Source organism: Grammomys surdaster, unplaced genomic scaffold, assembly GCF_004785775.1.
Source record: "Grammomys surdaster isolate TR1022 unplaced genomic scaffold, NIH_TR_1.0 167, whole genome shotgun sequence".
Lineage (NCBI taxonomy): Eukaryota > Metazoa > Chordata > Mammalia > Rodentia > Muridae > Grammomys > Grammomys surdaster.
The window spans coordinates 9,140,006-9,156,300 of NW_021604615.1; the positions used below are offsets into that span (position 1 = coordinate 9,140,006).

The 16,295-nt window shown below is 46.0% G+C and overlaps 1 protein-coding gene across 2 annotated transcripts in view; it reads left to right on the forward strand.

The window, feature by feature from the left end:
• The window catches only part of Dlgap2 (DLG associated protein 2), a 720,970-nt gene that overhangs the window by 407,415 nt on the left and 297,260 nt on the right, over positions 1-16,295 (forward strand). For both annotated transcript variants that reach the window (XM_028766298.1, XM_028766297.1), the window contains one exon: positions 9,909-9,941. In XM_028766298.1, the coding sequence (XP_028622131.1) occupies positions 9,909-9,941 (33 nt within the window). The remainder of the gene's footprint in view (positions 1-9,908; positions 9,942-16,295) is intronic.

Genomic DNA, 16,295 nt, shown 5'->3' on the forward strand with positions numbered 1-16,295 from the left:
GAGAGAGCATGGCCTCAGGAGAGGCTCCTGCTTGTGTGAGGAGAGAGAGCATAACCTAGGCTCCTCCTGATGACCCTGGTCCTAGTTAGGGTTATATTGCTGTGATAAAACTCCATGACCAAAGCAACTTGGGGAAGGAAGGGTTTGTTTTAGCCTACAACTCCAAGGTTACACTCTGTCATTGAGGGAAGTCAGGGCAGGAGCTCAAACAGAGCAGAAATCTGAAGGCAGGAGCTGATGCAGAGGCCATGGAGGGGTGCTGCTTACTGGCTTGCTTCTCATGTCTTGCTCAGCCTTCTTTTTTATATAACCCAGGACCACCAGTCCAGGGATGGCACCACCCACAATGGACTGGGCCCTCCCCCATCAATCACTAATTAAGAAAATGCCTTACAGCGGATCTTATGGGGGCACTTTTCTCAATTGAGGGTCTCTCCTAGCAGATGACTGTAGTTTATTTTGAGTTGACAGAAAACTAGCCAGAACTACTTGTGATACTAAAAAAATGGAACTGAGACCAGAAAGGAAAGATGGCAGGTACTTCATCTCTTGGTTTTTGTGAGGATGGTTGCATCGATTGGAAAAGACAGCTGTGGGGAAAACCCACAAAATCCTTGTGGTTTGTGGGTGGGGAGTGGGTAGGGCAGGGGTCTTAGCACCATTCAAGAGCCTTAGATAGTATGACTGTCCTCCAGAGTAGCCTGGTCCTTCAGAGACACTGCTGCCCTCCTCCTGTGGGCTGACAGTGAGGCAATTTTGTCAGCTGCCAAGACTGGACAGAAGAGTCACGGGTGGACTTCCTGACTGAATAGCTTTTGATGGGCCCTTTGTGTTTCCGAATCATCAGGGAGGCCAGACTATGGCTTCAGTTTGATTGCTCTTGTGTATCTTTGATGTGTCCTTAAAGAGCTGGGTTGAGACCACAGAAAGCTCTGCTGGGTGAAATATTTTGAAAATTGTCAAAAACTAGAAGTTTCTTTCAGGACTATGTGGCTGGTGACAGGCAAGCTACTTAATCCTCTCCTTCAGTGAAGGGGGAAATAAGAGCCCCGGCTGCTCCTACAGAGCATCGCTGGATGGATACGGCCCAGTCATGAGCACCGTCCTGTTTCGTAGATAGCCGTGGTGTGAAATAAAGAGGCATTGATTTTCCTTGGGAAGCTGCTGGTCTTGCTGATCTTTAATCCCAGGTGCGCTCTGCAGGAGGGAGCACATGTTTGGATGGAATAATAACTGGATGCTATTTTCCCTGGAGAGTCTAATAATTATTTAACATTCTTAAGTCAAGCTTACTCTGAGGAGGGTAAATATGTACCCCCAGAATCATTTCAGCCAAATGAGGCATTTCACAATCAATTGGTAGGAAGTGGTAGCTAGCCTTTCTTTTCCTGCTTTGGGATCCAGACACAGGGGTGCTGTTTAGAGAAAGCCACCTAACCACTCTGTCAGCCACAGGACTTATACAGTTGGTTTCCATGGCTGTTTCTGTACTAAAGCCACTGACTCTTGGGTTTACCTTCATGGTGTTTTTGGAACCTTCTCCAAAATTGACCATATAGTCATAAAACAAGTCTCAACAGATTCAAGAAGATTGAAATAAAATCTAGTATCTTATCAGATCACCATGGATTAAAGCTGGACTTTAACAACAACAGAAACAGCAGAAAGCCTACAAACTCATGAAAACTAAATAACTCTCTACTTAATGATCACTGGTTCAGGGAAGAAATAAAGACAGAAATCAAAGATTTTCTAGAATTCAATGAAAATGAATGCACAGCATACCCAAACTTATGGGATACAATGACAGCAGTGTAAGAGGAAAGTGCACAGCACTAAGTGCCTTCATAAAGAAATTGGAGAGATCTCATACAAGCAATTTAAAAGCATACCTCAGAGCTCTAGAGGAAAAAAAAACAATAGAAACAAATACACCCAAGAGGAGTAGACACCAGGAAATAGTCAAACTCAGGGCCAAAATCAGTAAATTAGAAACAAAGGGAACAATACAGAAAGTTAACAAAACCAAGAGTTGGTTGGTTCCTTAAGAAAATCAACAAGATACAAAAGCCCTTAGCTAAACTAAATTAAACACAAAGAGACACTATCCAAGTTACTAAAAGCAGAAGTAAAAAGGGAGACATAACAGCATACACTTAGGAAATGCAATCACTCGGCCTTACTTCAAAAGCCCGTACTACACAAAATTGGAATATCTAAACAAAATGGATGATGTTCTAGACAGATATTAATTACCAAAGTTAAATCAAGATCAGGTAAACTTTTTAAATAGTCCTATAACTTCAAAGAAATAGAAGCATTCATTGAAACTCTACCAACAAATGAAAAACCCAGGGCCAGAGAGGTTTAGTGCAGAATTCTACCAGACTTTCAAGGAGGATCTAATGCTAATACTCCTCAAATAACTCCAGTAAATAGACACAGAAGGGACATTGCCAAACTCATTCTAAGAAGCCACAGTCACCTTGATACTGAAAACACGAAAAGACTTAGACGGAAAACTGGGAATAGTTCTACTTCAAGACCTAGCTATACCACTCCTGGGCATATACCCAAAAGATTCTCAACCATCCCACAAAGACACTTCAAATATGTTCATAGTAGCTTTATTTGTAATTGTTAGAAACAGGAAACAGCCTACATGTCCTTCAACCAAAGAATGGATAAAGAAAATGTGGTTCATTTATAAAATGGAATACTATTCAGCTATTAGTAATGAGGCTTCATAATTTTGCAGGCAAATGGATGCAAGTAAAAAATATTATCCTGAGTGAGGTAACCCAGAAATACACATGTGACATATACTCTCTTATAAGTGTTTTATTTTTAACCATAAATTACAGGATAACCAGGCTAAATCCACAGGCCCACCCACAAAATCTTTAACCCAAAATTTGTCTTGTCTGCATGTGGTTAAGGGATAAAGATGGAACTCAGATCCAGGAAGTGGCTAACTAATGGCTGGCCCAACTTGAGACCCACCCCATGGGAGAGAGCCAACCCCTGACACTATCAATGACACTCTGCTATGCTTGCAGACAGGAGCTAGCATAACTGTCTTCTGAGAGGTCTCATCTAGCAGCTGATGGAAACAAATGCAGAGACCCACAGCCAAACAATAGGCAGAGCTCAGGGAGTCCTGTAGAGGGTGTGGGAAAGGATTGAGGGAGCCAGGGTTTGAGTGAGTGAGTGGATCAAGGATGCCAGAAGAAGACCTATAGAATAATCTAACCTGGGCCCTGAGGAGATCACAGAAACTAAAGCATCAATGGAAGAGAATACATGAGCTAGACCTAGGCTGCCTACACATATGCAGTATATGTGCAACTTGTTCTTCATGTGGGTCTTCTAACAAGTAGAACAAGGACTCTCTCTGACTCTGTTGCCTGCCTTTGGATCCCCTTCATATAGTTGGGCTTCCTTGCCTGGCCCCAGTGGGAGAAGATGCCCCTAGTCCAGCTGAGTTCCAGAGTAGAATGGTACCTCCCCTTCTCTAAGCATAAGTGAAAGGGGAAATGGATGGGAGAAGTGGGAGAAGAAAAGGTAGGGGGCTCAATCAGGATGTAAAGTAAATAAAAATGTAGTATTTTAAAACATTTTAAAAAATCAAGTTAGAATTCTATTTGTATGCAACCATGACAATGGTGGAACCTCCCTTCACTGTGCTTATGTGTGGAGCTCAGAGGATGCAGGAGTGTGCTGTCCTACCACATGGGTCCCAGAAACCAAACTTAGATCATCAAGCTTTACAGAAGGCACCCACCTTCATCTGTTAATCCATCTCCCCAGTCCTATTTTCGAAGACAGAATCTAACTTCAAGATACTATCGTTGCGGCTTGCTTTGAACTCCCGACCTTCTTTCTTCCATCTCCCACGTGCTGAGATCACAGCCATATGCTCCCCTGTCCAGTTTATACAGTGCCAGGGGTTGAACTCCTGCCTTGAACATGCCAGGCAAACAACGTGTCAACTGAGCTATATCCCCAACTCCTGAACACGATTTACTGTTCATTCAGTAATAGTTAGATAAAACCCAGTACGGGACAGGTGTACTGGGAGGCATGGACTGGTGACAACGCGTTTGTAACCTGCTATTAGTGTACTCTTAGTAGATGTGTAAGGAAAAGCCTGGAGTGGTAAATAGGGGTGTCTCAGAAGTTACCCCTAAGTAAGAGTTACATAAACATGTGATGGGAGTGCACAGTAAGGAAAACCAGACAATGAGTGAGACCTTCAAATGAAACCTCTACTATGCTTAGTTAATTGCTACCTTTAAAAGCAATTTTATAGTTTACGTATTTCTCTATGTAATAGGTTTCACTCATTAAGTCATCCCAGACATAGGTGAGAGGGTCTGGGGTCCACGCCTAGCATGTTGCAATCACTGACAAAACTGTTAGCAATTTAAAGATAGCATTCACTGGTCATTAATTTACAAGGGTACAATTTGCCTCATTTGCGGAGATGCGGATGGGAGAGACCATTCAGTCACAATATAGTAAGAGCAGGGACTCTGAAAGATGAAACACACTCTCAGGACCCACAGATCCTCCAGTGGTACTGGTCATGGCAGGTCCATAGGGACAGGTGGAGAAAGCTGTGTGAGGGGCGTGGCCTTCCCCAGGAAGAGCAAGAGCCTGAGTCTTGGTGACTAGCAGGCCATCTTTATGGCCACATCAGAGACAGAAAGAGCACCCAGATGTGGGAAAGCTCACTTTAGACACAGAGACAGAGGCCATGACAGAAAGGAAGTCCTTAGGAGGTTTGAGATAGCTGAGGAGCCCACGGCCTGTACAGTATGTATACACCTCCACACACAACACATAAACATAGACACACACACATTCAAGATCTGATGTAAACATCCAAAAAAAGCAAGAGGAAGGCACATTACAAATAGAACTGAAAGCAAAGTCCTGTGCTTTTGCCCTTTTCTCCTTATGGTTAAATGTTTGCAATGAGCTGTAAGACCCTATCATAAAAAAACCAGTCATGATTCACAGGACTGCTCCCGTTGATGTAGAGTTAGGTCCTGGCCTGTTAGGTCAAGTCACATGGTTGTCATGCAGTCACATGGCGGCTTGACCATATTCTGTGACATAGGCATTTTGTCATGTGCTTCCATGACATGTGTTATATGCTTGGATCATACTGGGTTCTGGGATTAAGTGTTGTCTGGCCCCAGGTCTCAGCAAAGGCTTTGCCATGTTTGTGGAACTGTGACAGAATCAGAGTTGGGGAGAGCAGCAATTTCTCACTCCTGACCCTCATGTCCAGGAGCAGTCAGTCTGGGACATGGTGTGGAGGGAACAAATAACTTCAGTAGTATTGGGTATGCCCATGTGTCTGGTCATCACAGCTCAGCTGGAGGGACTGGGAGAGAGCAGGGAAAGAGGCTAACTAGTCACCAATCAGCATCCAATGTCTGCCTAGTGCACTCACTTCCCACGTCCTTCCTTCTCTATGGTTCTTCCTGCCATCCTTTTTCTGCCTCTTCCTCTCCTGGGGTCACTCTGAGGGGCATCTGCTCAGAGCACTGGGCCTCCTCTGTGGCATGCAGAACCGGAACGTGAATTTGAATAAACCTCGGGAGTGAGGGGGCTCCTGTCTATAACCTCCTGGAATTCTGGCTTTGGGAATTACCCATGAGTCAGCAACCATGCACAGGGGCTTTCCTGCAAATAAGGCTTCTTTCCTCAAGGGGTTCGGGGCAGAACAGAGCTGCTTCTCTCTCCCATCCCTTCAGCTACCACCACGTGCACTTTCAACCCCAGCTGCCTATGCAGTCAGGAGAGAGCAGGTGTCTAGGGCCTCTAGTCAGGGCATAGCATGGAGAAGTTGCGCGTGCTGCTTCCCATACAGAGTTGGAAGGGGCCTCTGATAAATATGTGGGTGCATTTAAAGTTCCAACCGGAGGCGGGCGCCTTCGCAGTTCACAGAGGTGGTTCCTTCTTTCCTGAGAGATTTAAATTAGGTACTTACCATATGCCAGAGAGCGGCGAGTTTGGCTCTGGCTGCTCATGCTCTGCAGCTCTGGGAATCACCAGATTCTCAAGGGTCTGCATCTGGCACAGGTGAGTGTAGAACTCACATAAAACCACGAGCAGGTCTCTCAGTCTGTGTTAATTGACATAAATTTGTAGAGTTGTCTCCTTATTTAAATGAGTTCAGTAATGGAGATGAATTTTCAGTGTAACCAGATCAATTCTCATTATAGCCAGCATATTTTAAGCAGGTGTTTCTTGCAAAGAAGGACCACGGGGTCTAACCCTGTCACACTGGATCCCAAGGGGGCACTGTTCACCATCATGGATTCCTTGGGTAGTCAACCCGTTGGGCTTGAGAAAGTCAAAGGCCAAGGCTGGAGGGCCAGGGGAGGATGGGAGGCAAGAGCTGCAGTACCCTCTCCTGGGAACTCAAGCTGATGGGGCACAAGCTGTCATTCAGTAAGCTAAGGTCCAGTACTGGCCACCATGCACCATGCACTGTGCACTGTGCCATGTGAGACTCATTCGATTTCATCCTCATAACAGCTCAGCCCACTTGGCCAGGCCTGGAGCTTTTGTAGAGTGTGTTGGAAGCCTCATTGGTCTATGCTGGTGAAGTCCTTGGTGCCTTTGGGGCATTTCCCTGGAAGCTATATGACCTTTTCACCAGACTCCCAACAATCAGATGTAGTCAGCACCATATTCTAGAATCATGTAGTTATTCCACATGTCTCTGGCAGTCATGATGCTCCTGTCTACAGAATGTGACCCTGAAGAGTAGACACAGGCCAGGACCCAGTGAGCCTTTTCTACTTAGCTCTTATAGTTTTTCATGTCAGTATGTAATACCTGCACTGGTAACCTCCAAATATTGGAACCAGGGACTCATGTCAAACTTCAAACTGTGTTTCATGAAAAGTACCATCAGACCTGGTCACTTGTCAGTGTACACTATAGCCGCAGAGGCCAGCTGTGGGCTTTCATGGAGAAATACTGGTAAATGTAGTCAGAGGTGATGAGCGTAGTCACCTGTCCCTGTCATCTTCCTGGAAATAATACTTAAAAGCATGAGGTGTAGTGGTACTAATAATTCAGCTTGGAATAGCACCTGCTCAATGCTTTTGTTCTGACAATGGCCGAGCTGGTAGCTTGGCACCTCTGTTCTGGAGGCTTCTGGTGATCTTTGACTTGTCGGTTTGAATTCATTATAAGGAACTTTATTGTGCTGTCACAGTGTACCAGCTGGGATGAGATGAATTCTCTGGGGAAAGATCCTAACGGTGGGTCAGTGCTGGTGTGGATTCTGGGAGTTGTAGTCCACGGCGTAGAGCCAGGACTGGGGTTTAGTTCACACACCAGGAGAGCAGTGGTATTGCCTCCAGGCAACAGAGCAGGGAATGGGTTGGTTCTTGCTGAAGGTTAGACCAGATGTTGCTCTCCAGTGCTTAAGACCCTAGGTACCCATGCTGGGTGCCCTGTGGGGACACTGCTGCCTTGTCCTCTATTCCCCAGAGGCCTTGGACCCAGCGTGATTGCTACCCATGTGTACTCAGCATTGTGTTCCTAGGAACCCTGTAAAGTTCTTGTGGTGCTTTACTTGAGGGGCTTTTCTGCTGTGGGATCTTAAAAAAACCCAGGGGACATGGGCTGTGTGTGTGTGTATGTGTGTGTGTGTGTGTGTGTGTGTGTGTGTGTGTGTATGCATGCATATGTATATGTATGTGTCTGTTTCTGTGTGTGTCTATGTTCTGTCTCTTTGTGTACATGTGCATGTATTGTATATGTGTGTGTGTCTGTATGTCTGTCTCTGTGTGTATGTATGCATGTATATGTGTGTGTGTGTGTGTAGATATATGAGTGAGGGCCAATGCCTAGTGTTGGCCTCCACCTTCTTCCACCATGTTTGAGACAGGGTCTTTCTTCTTGGTCACTACTGTATGTGGCAGCCTAGTTGTCCATATGATTCCTCTCCACACCCTTCATCATTCTGTTTGGGTTAAAGGTGGGTGTGCCGCTATTCTGACTTTTACTTGGATTCTGGGAATCTGACCTCAGGCTGTAGGCCTTGAGGTGAGCACTCTGTCCCCTCTAGGAAGCTAGCCGAGCATAAGCCTTTACAGCCATTCTCGAGTGAGACAGCCACAGCCCAAGGCAACTCCTAACCCCTATATTCTGGGGTGGGATTGAGGCTGAGGGTTCCTGCTGGAAACAGGTTATGGTTTTGCCTCTTGGCTTCTCATGTGGGAGCTTCTGCTGGCTGTGTCAGGATAAGGGCGTCATTGCCCCTACTAGTGTCGCCAAGCATGTGCATGGACTGCCTATGTGTCAGCTTTGCCTTCTGTTTCCAGTGGGGCTTCCCTCTGAAGCTCCCACACTAAAAACATGTGCACAGAAAAATGCTTTGCACGGTGACCGTCTGCTTTTCTGTCTACCACAGAGGTCCCATGTGTCTACTGTGTCTCTGCCTGTGTTGTGTTTTATAAAATGGAAAAGAAGCCAGGAGTATGCTTGTAGAGGTACAGTATGGTGCAGGGGACAGGGGTGCCTCTGGGGACCCATGCTGAGACATCCCTTCCCCTTGAGGGACCAGCCACATGATGAAATAGTATAGAACAGAGTTTATTTAGGGCCTGGGAAGGGGAGTTAAGGGGGGGAGTAGAGACAGAGAAAAGCAGAAAGGGGGGAGGGAATGGGGAGAGAAGGACAAAGGGGGAAGAGGGTAAGAGAGCAAGAGAGTGAGAGAGAGAAGAGGGGGCAAGCAGCCCCTTTTATAGTGAGTCAGACATACCTGGCAGTTGCCAGGTAACTATGGGGTAGAGCCTAGAAGAAATGCTAACAGCCTGAGTACACAGATAACTATCCCTCTGTACTTCTGAGTATGTGTCTGGATACATGCTGGGTCACCATGTCTACATACCCCAAAGTGTGTGGGTGAGCATGTAGACATCACCCTACCTGTGTACCCCGTTGTCCAGGTAGAGACAGAAGTCACCATGCCTTTGGTGCCTGCTTGTGTGTGTCTGGGTGCACACAAGGATACTATACCAGTGTATGCCAGGGTATATGACTGAGTGGTACAGGAGTTACCTGTGCATTCCAAACTCTGTCTGGCTACACATAGGTCACCATGTCTTCTTACCCTATGTGTGCCTGGGGCAACCGAATACCATTATGCTATATACCCTATAGTACATACACTATAGTCAGCCAGAGAGTCAAGCTTTGGAAGCTCCCCCTGTTCCCCAGGAAGCCCCTTGGCTTTCTTGTGTCGAGAGTTCTGGGAATGGATACCATATCTGTTTCTGGTTAACGCTGGATTGTAGGCAGTAACATTGGTTAAGTGATTGTACATATGGATACATACTGTAGGTGCTGTGACTTCCACTGGGTACATCCTGCAGATACCATGTCGTCTGTCTCTCTGTCCATTCTATAAAGCCAAGTATAGAGCCATGGGCTGATTTATGAAGAAATCAATCAGTATTGGTGGACGTGGGTGTCTTTAATGAGATGTGCTATACTTTCTGCATCTGAAGGTCATGACGACTGTAAATTCTGACAGAGACGTGGTCTAACATTTAGCTATCGAAAATGGTACCACCGCCCTCCCAATGTCATCTAAGTAGCTTGAAAGCGTTGAGCCCTGTACAGTTATGAAAATGGATTTGGTGTGCACTTATGCATATGACAGAGAGGTGGTTATCTTAATAAAGTATAATGTTCAAGGCATTTGCAAGTCCAGGTTTTAGATAAAACTTGCTGAACTGCTGGGTCGGGGCAACTCTGTGCTAAGGTCTCAGGAGCTCCAGCGGCGGGAGGTTGCTGTGGTTGCCTACATTCACGAGCAGTGTGGCGTCCAGCTCATGGCTAACTCCTCTCTCTCTCTCTCTTCTCCACAGAGTCCCAGTGCACCCTTTGTGGAGAGCCAGAAGGTAAGTATTGCATGTCTGCTCTGGTGGGCAGGGCACCATAGTGTCTCCTGAGTTGGATCTGCGGTGACAACCTGCCGTGACAGATGAATTGATTGGACAGCTGTGGTGTTGAGAGTATATTCTTTGTGGTGGACAGTGAGAATCATGGGCGAGGCAAAATCAACGCTCTGTCCCATTGGCCAGAGAGAGAATCATGGGCGAGGCAAAATCAACGCGCTTTCTCATTGGCCAGAGAGAGAATCATGGGCGAGGCAAAATCAACGTGCTGTCCCATTGGCCAGAGTTTCCTTTTATTTTTGTACCGGACTCAGAAATTTTCAACTTGTTTTCTCCAGATAATAGACGTCAATATGCATTTGCTAGCTTTAAAAATACCACCTAAAGCTTCTGATGGAGCTCACCTCAAATAAGGCTTTGTGAAATTACTCCTAATTGCCAGTGACTGAGCTTCAGGGGATGTGCCAGTGAGCACATGCTGCCCATCCGGACAGAAGTGTCAGCCAGGTCCAATGGTTGTGGTTGAGACATTCCAGAGCCAAGCTCCTCGGATGATGCTTAAACGAAACGACATTTCCAAATAGTGAAAGCAGATTTACATGGCGTTTGTCAGTGGTCCAAAGAGGAAGAAAGAAAATGTGGAAGCCATTGGCTTGCCCTTATTCTGGGGACTCGAGAAGCTGGGTTATGATTTTGTGTGTTTTTAAAGAGACATACCAACTGCAAAACTAGCCACCCTCGGGGCTCCAGGGAGACACAGTAGCTCAGGAGCAGCCTTGGGGTCATGCTCCAGCCCCCACTCCCTCTCCTAATACGAGATTCCTAACACTGGCTCAGGAACCTGGGTGCCAAATGACTTCAGTGCCTTGGAGACAGACCAACTAAGCAGATTCCCCTGCCAAACAGAAGACAGCTCCAGTACCAAGCTAATCTGAAAATTCTGACCAGTAGGCAATTTCTTCAGTCTGGTGGCAAAAGGAGTATTTTGACAAAGTTTTCCAAATTCTTTTTGTCTCACTAACCCCACAAGTGCATAACATGGATTCAGTTGGTGACAAGGTCTGGTTGTTTGCATAAATCTCTGTCCCTGGTCTTTCCGGATTATGAGAAAAGTGTAACCTCCAAAGGGACAATCCTCTGTCTCAAGGCTGCTGTGACGCTCTCTACAGTCTTAGGCCCTTGGGGGCACTGGGAGCTCTATCCTTTCTGATCCTTACAGCTTTTCTGTGTTATTCCCAGCCTGGGAGCAGTCACTACGCTTTGACTTCAAGTACAATGCCCCTGTCCGCACTTCTTGTTGAAGATTCCAGCATGCTGGAGATACCAGAGGGGACAGGAAGTAAACCTCCTAGGGTTGCAGCTTGAGCAAATTCCAATGAGTTTCATTTGCCTTCTCTTAAAACACAAGTCTGCTGTCGGTTGAGGATAGTGTACCCTGTGCGGCGTGCGGTCCCCAAAGGCACTTTCTGATTCCAGAGAAAACATATTTTGGAGGTTGGGCTTGGGCTGTCTGATGGCTAGATCATTACAGGAAGCGTGGGAGCCAAGAAGGGGCATGGATTCCTTTTTAGAGTTTCTAGGGCAGTGATACTATGTCTAGGAAGGACCCAGCACTTGTGAGAGTTGGTGTCCCCCACCCAACACTGTTGGATGGTTAGGTCCTCATCACTGTCCCAGACACCCCGTGCCAGTCCTTGTTTAATGCCCACATCCCAAATTTTGTGAGCATACGCTTGTGGGTCAGCTAGGATGGGTCAGCTTGTAAACATTTAAGAGGAGCCAGGCTGGACCTCATGGAAGAGTAACCCCAGCTGTCCAAGAGGTGGAAACTAGGTGGTCAGGAGGAACCTCCTGATAAGGTAGAGGAGGGCCTGGTCTAGTCTTCACGAACCGCCTTCCAGGCCAGACTTCTCCGAGGCCCTCCCAGGGGTTGATTCAGTTCTGCAAGTGGAACTATTTGGAACAAGAGAAAGGTTGAGGGGCTGCCTGGGCTCAGCTGTGCTTTGTTCTTCGGAAGCACCAGCATATAAATATTCATAGGTTTTTAAATCATTTAAGTAATTAGTCTAAGTGAGAGCTGGCCCGGTGCAGTGAGTGGAATCTAGAATCAGCTTTTTCTGTTCAGTAATTTCTTCAGCGGGGCCCCTGCGTTAACTTATAAACCACACCGAAGGGATCAGAGCCAGAGGACTCTGCAGCAGGAGGCTCAAAGCTGAGCACACCTCCTAGAAAGGGCCCAGAGTTGAAACACGGCTGAGGTAGCTTCCCCCTCCCGTCAGAAAGTTGTTAACAGCCTTCCCTGGCTAACCAGTGAAGTGGGAAACACCTATTTGCATTTTAATGGTTGGTTCTTTTGGAGAGAGCTGTTTCTTCACAGAAATGGAATAATTAGCATCATCTCAGAAGATAGTATCTGTCAAACAAATGAGACCAGGAACAGAGTTGACTGAGGGGTCTCGGATTCTACAGCTGCGAGTCCCTGCAATGACTACGCCACATTTTTCTCAGAGAACCCGACATTTTAATCATATGCAAAATGTAGATCAGGGCTTCAGTATGCAAATTGCCCGCATGGCCTATATTATGAAGTTCTGCATCATGGAGGCTATGTATGCAAGGAGGTATCAAATATATATCCTCTCCCTAGCAAGAACAGAGTGGTGGCTCGGCTGTGAATCCTGGAAGCCTGGGGTGAATCTGAGTCCAGGGCAGCTTGATTGTCCCTGGGTCTGCCACTGTCAGGAGGTCATCACTGAGGTGTGTTACCATAGAGAGAGGCCTCCCCTAGAGGAGCAAGCACACTGGGAACAACATCCGGTGTTAACATATGTCACGAACCTAAGGACCTAAAGGTCAGACATTGCCTTTCCGACCACCTGTTAGCTCACCTCGAGGTATCAAGATCTACATGTGACGTAATCTGTCATCTTAATACGGAGGGTAGGAGCACGTCTCTGATTTCACACTTTATTGGGGTGCGTGCGATGCCTTTTGCTTCTTAACAAGAGTACAGTAAAAAAACATGGACACCGGATGGGGCGTCACATATGGTTCATGGCTTTGTCTGTTGACAGTCTATGGTTTGACATGAGAAAATGTGTCATGACGGTCTGGGAGAGCCTGTCAGGTCCACTCTGGGGTGTGCCGGGAGATTCCCTAGGTTCCCACCATGTAAACAAACTACAAGGCAAAACCAAACTATACGAAGTAAATTTACATGCAGGAATATTCTAAAAGGTAGCAAGCAGCATGCCGTTCAGCACAAAGCATTCTTTAGGGCATAAGATGGGAGAGGCTGGTGGTGGTCGTGTAAATCTACATTTTGGAAATGTTCTTTGTAGAAATTCCAGGCCAAGGGTAAAATTTAAGTTTTAAAAATAATCTATAAAATCGTACGGTAAAGGATCTTCTTTATATCTTCACCATCATCACCACCATCACCCCCATCATCACCGTCTTCAGTTGACCTTTCAAACACACAGAAGTGCACATTACTTGGAGAATTTTGTTTAGACATACAGACTCTTTTATTTCTGTTCCTCTCCCTTCATGAAACATGACTAAGAAGTAATGTCCGTAGGAGCATTGTGCTCTTGATTTTTTTTTAGTTACAAGAAATTTAAGATTTTCCCCATAAGTGACTCTGAACAATAGAAAATCCCCCCACTGCTCGTCACCTCAATAAATGGGTGTCACCCTGGGGTTCCAAGACTTCTAAACAATGGAGATGATGAGTCAGGTGCTCTCTGAAAAATGGACAGAGAGGCATTTCTGTCCCACCCGCAGCCGGGCACTCTGGAAGAATTAGTGTTGCCTAGGAACTGACACCTTCCGCCAGCCAGCCTGTCTTCCAGGAACATGGGATAGTCACTTAGTGCAAACCTGAAAGAACCTGCATGGGATCGGGGGAGGGGCAGGGAAGGGGGTCGGATGCTGTCTTTGTACAAGTTTATACTGAAGTAAGTCAGGACTTAGGAAACCTAGGCTGATGCCAGAGGTTCCTTTTCCTAGGGAAAACCCCCAAAAAGTGCTTTTAATGCAGGAGAGAACCCACAAACACAAAGAGAGAGAGAGAGCAACAGAGAGAAACAGAGGCAGAGACACAGAGAGAAAAGAGGAACACACACACAAACGCAAAGAGAGAGAGAGAGAGAGAGAGAGAGAGAGAGAGAGAGAGAGAGAGAGAGAGAGAGAGGGCTGAGACTGAGGACTGAACGGACGAAAAGGCCCAGGGTAAAGAGTGGCTCTGATACCTGAGCAGATGTAACGCATGTGCCTTGTAACACAGTGTGGGAAAGACAGGGCCAATGAGCATCCGCTGTGCAAACCTAGACAGTCAGAAGTTTTCCCCCTGATAAGAAAGACCTCTGTAAACACTGGCCAAGGGTAGCTTGAGCGTTTGTGTTCCATACTCGAGGTTGTAACTATCCCGTTGGAAGAACATGCTATTTACTATAAACGAGTGTCCTCAGCATGGACACAGTCTGGGTCCTCCACCTGTATGGTGGGAAGAGAAATGGGTTGAAATTCATGTGAGAGCCGTTTAGACTCTGTCAGGACCCAGTTCTCTGGATCAAAACCACAGCCCTCCCCTCTACAAGCACACCCCCGCCCCCCCGTAAGCAGAAGAGGATTTTGTACAGTAGTGAACATGCTTCAAGTGGGGAAAGAGCCATGGAAACAGACTTGCATGGGGGACCGAGCATGTTCGAAATGATTAACTGGGTTTTCAAAAATAAAAGGAACCCTGACGTAAGAAACAGCTTGCAACAATGGTTGCAAAATAAGGAAAAAAAAATAAGGAAAAAGGAAAAATGAGTTCAGTGACTGTTGGAATTGTAAGGTGGAGTGGGTGGAGCTGAAGAGAGAATCAGTAAACTGGAAAGCAGGTGTGAGCCTGTTGCCTAGTGCTCCACATAGAAAGGATAAAGGATGACCTAAGGATGCTGTAATGTATCTGGATCCTGCGAGAAGCTGCCCATGGAGGGAAAATGCGAGGAGTAGTCAGAGTAGACAGGGCTGAGATCTTTTCTCCCCAGAAATAAAAATGTGTGTTGCTACCTTGATCTGAAAGTTCTCGAAGCTGAAACCTAATAACAATCTCAAATGACCTCACAATGAAGCTGTGGAACAAGATACAAAGAGATACAGTTGAATCAAGCCAAGAGAATGCACAGATACCAGTCCTTATGGCTCTTTACCTTGTTGATACCAGAGAGAGTGAATGCAGTAACACCTCCGGAGACAAGCTGGGGGTGGGGGCTGGGGGAGGAAATGGCACAATTTCTACTCAAAACAGAATATAAAAGGGGGAGGGGAAGGATAGTAGCAGAAAAACAGTAACACTAAATGCTTAGTCAGAGTTACTTGAGTCACTTGAAGCTTTATTTGTTGATTAAAAGATACAGCTCCAAAGAGCAGTACCAATTTTACATGTTATAATTCCCTCACCCTACGTGACAAGGAAAAGCTGTTGCAACCAGGAAAAGGCAAACCAAACATTACGAGAGGAGATGGCCTCATAAGGACCAGGGCCTTTTAGAAGAAAGTCAGTCACCAGAATGAAGGCAAGAGAAGCTCACACATGCTCTGTGGCCAGTGGCCCTTGTGGACCCTGTCATTTGTTCACTTTTATGAGCTAACAGCCCAGGTGACATTTAGCAGGTACACATCTAAATGTTTGCTCAGGCTTTTGCTAGGACCTCTAACATGGATGCCTTGGCAGACTCCCTCAGGTTTCCCGGTCAAGGTGGAGCATAGAATCTCTTTATTCACTCTGGTAAAATCCCTTCTAGGTCAGAAAGACCTCTCTAAGGCTGACTGTAAGCTGCTCTTTCTGAAGTGTAGGTCAAATGAAATCAATCCTCCGGTTTCATCTGGGTTCCTTATTGCTGACAGGGTGATTTCCATGTCCAAAGTTGCCACCTTTCAGACTGGCTTGCCATCCTAACCTGCATAGCTAATTGGTAAACATTGTCCTTTCTCTGGTTACCAAATGCTAAACTATAGTTCCCAGGTGCAGTATGCCAAGGTTTTTATGATTAAAAAAAGAATAGAAAAGCTGATGAAGGAATGTGTGTGCATGCGTATGTGTGTGTGAATGTATGTATGTGTATATGTGTTTGCGTGTACATGTGTATGTGTGTATGTGTGTGCATGTATGTGTGCATGTGTGTATATGTGTGTTTGTATATGTGTGTGTGTATGTGTGTGCATGTGTGTATGCATATGTATATGTACATACGTGTGTGTGTATATGTGTGTTTGTGTATGTGTTTGTGTGTGTGCATATATGTGTACATGTGTGTGCATGTGTGTCTGTGCTTATGTGTTTGTGTATGAGTGTTTATAAAGAGC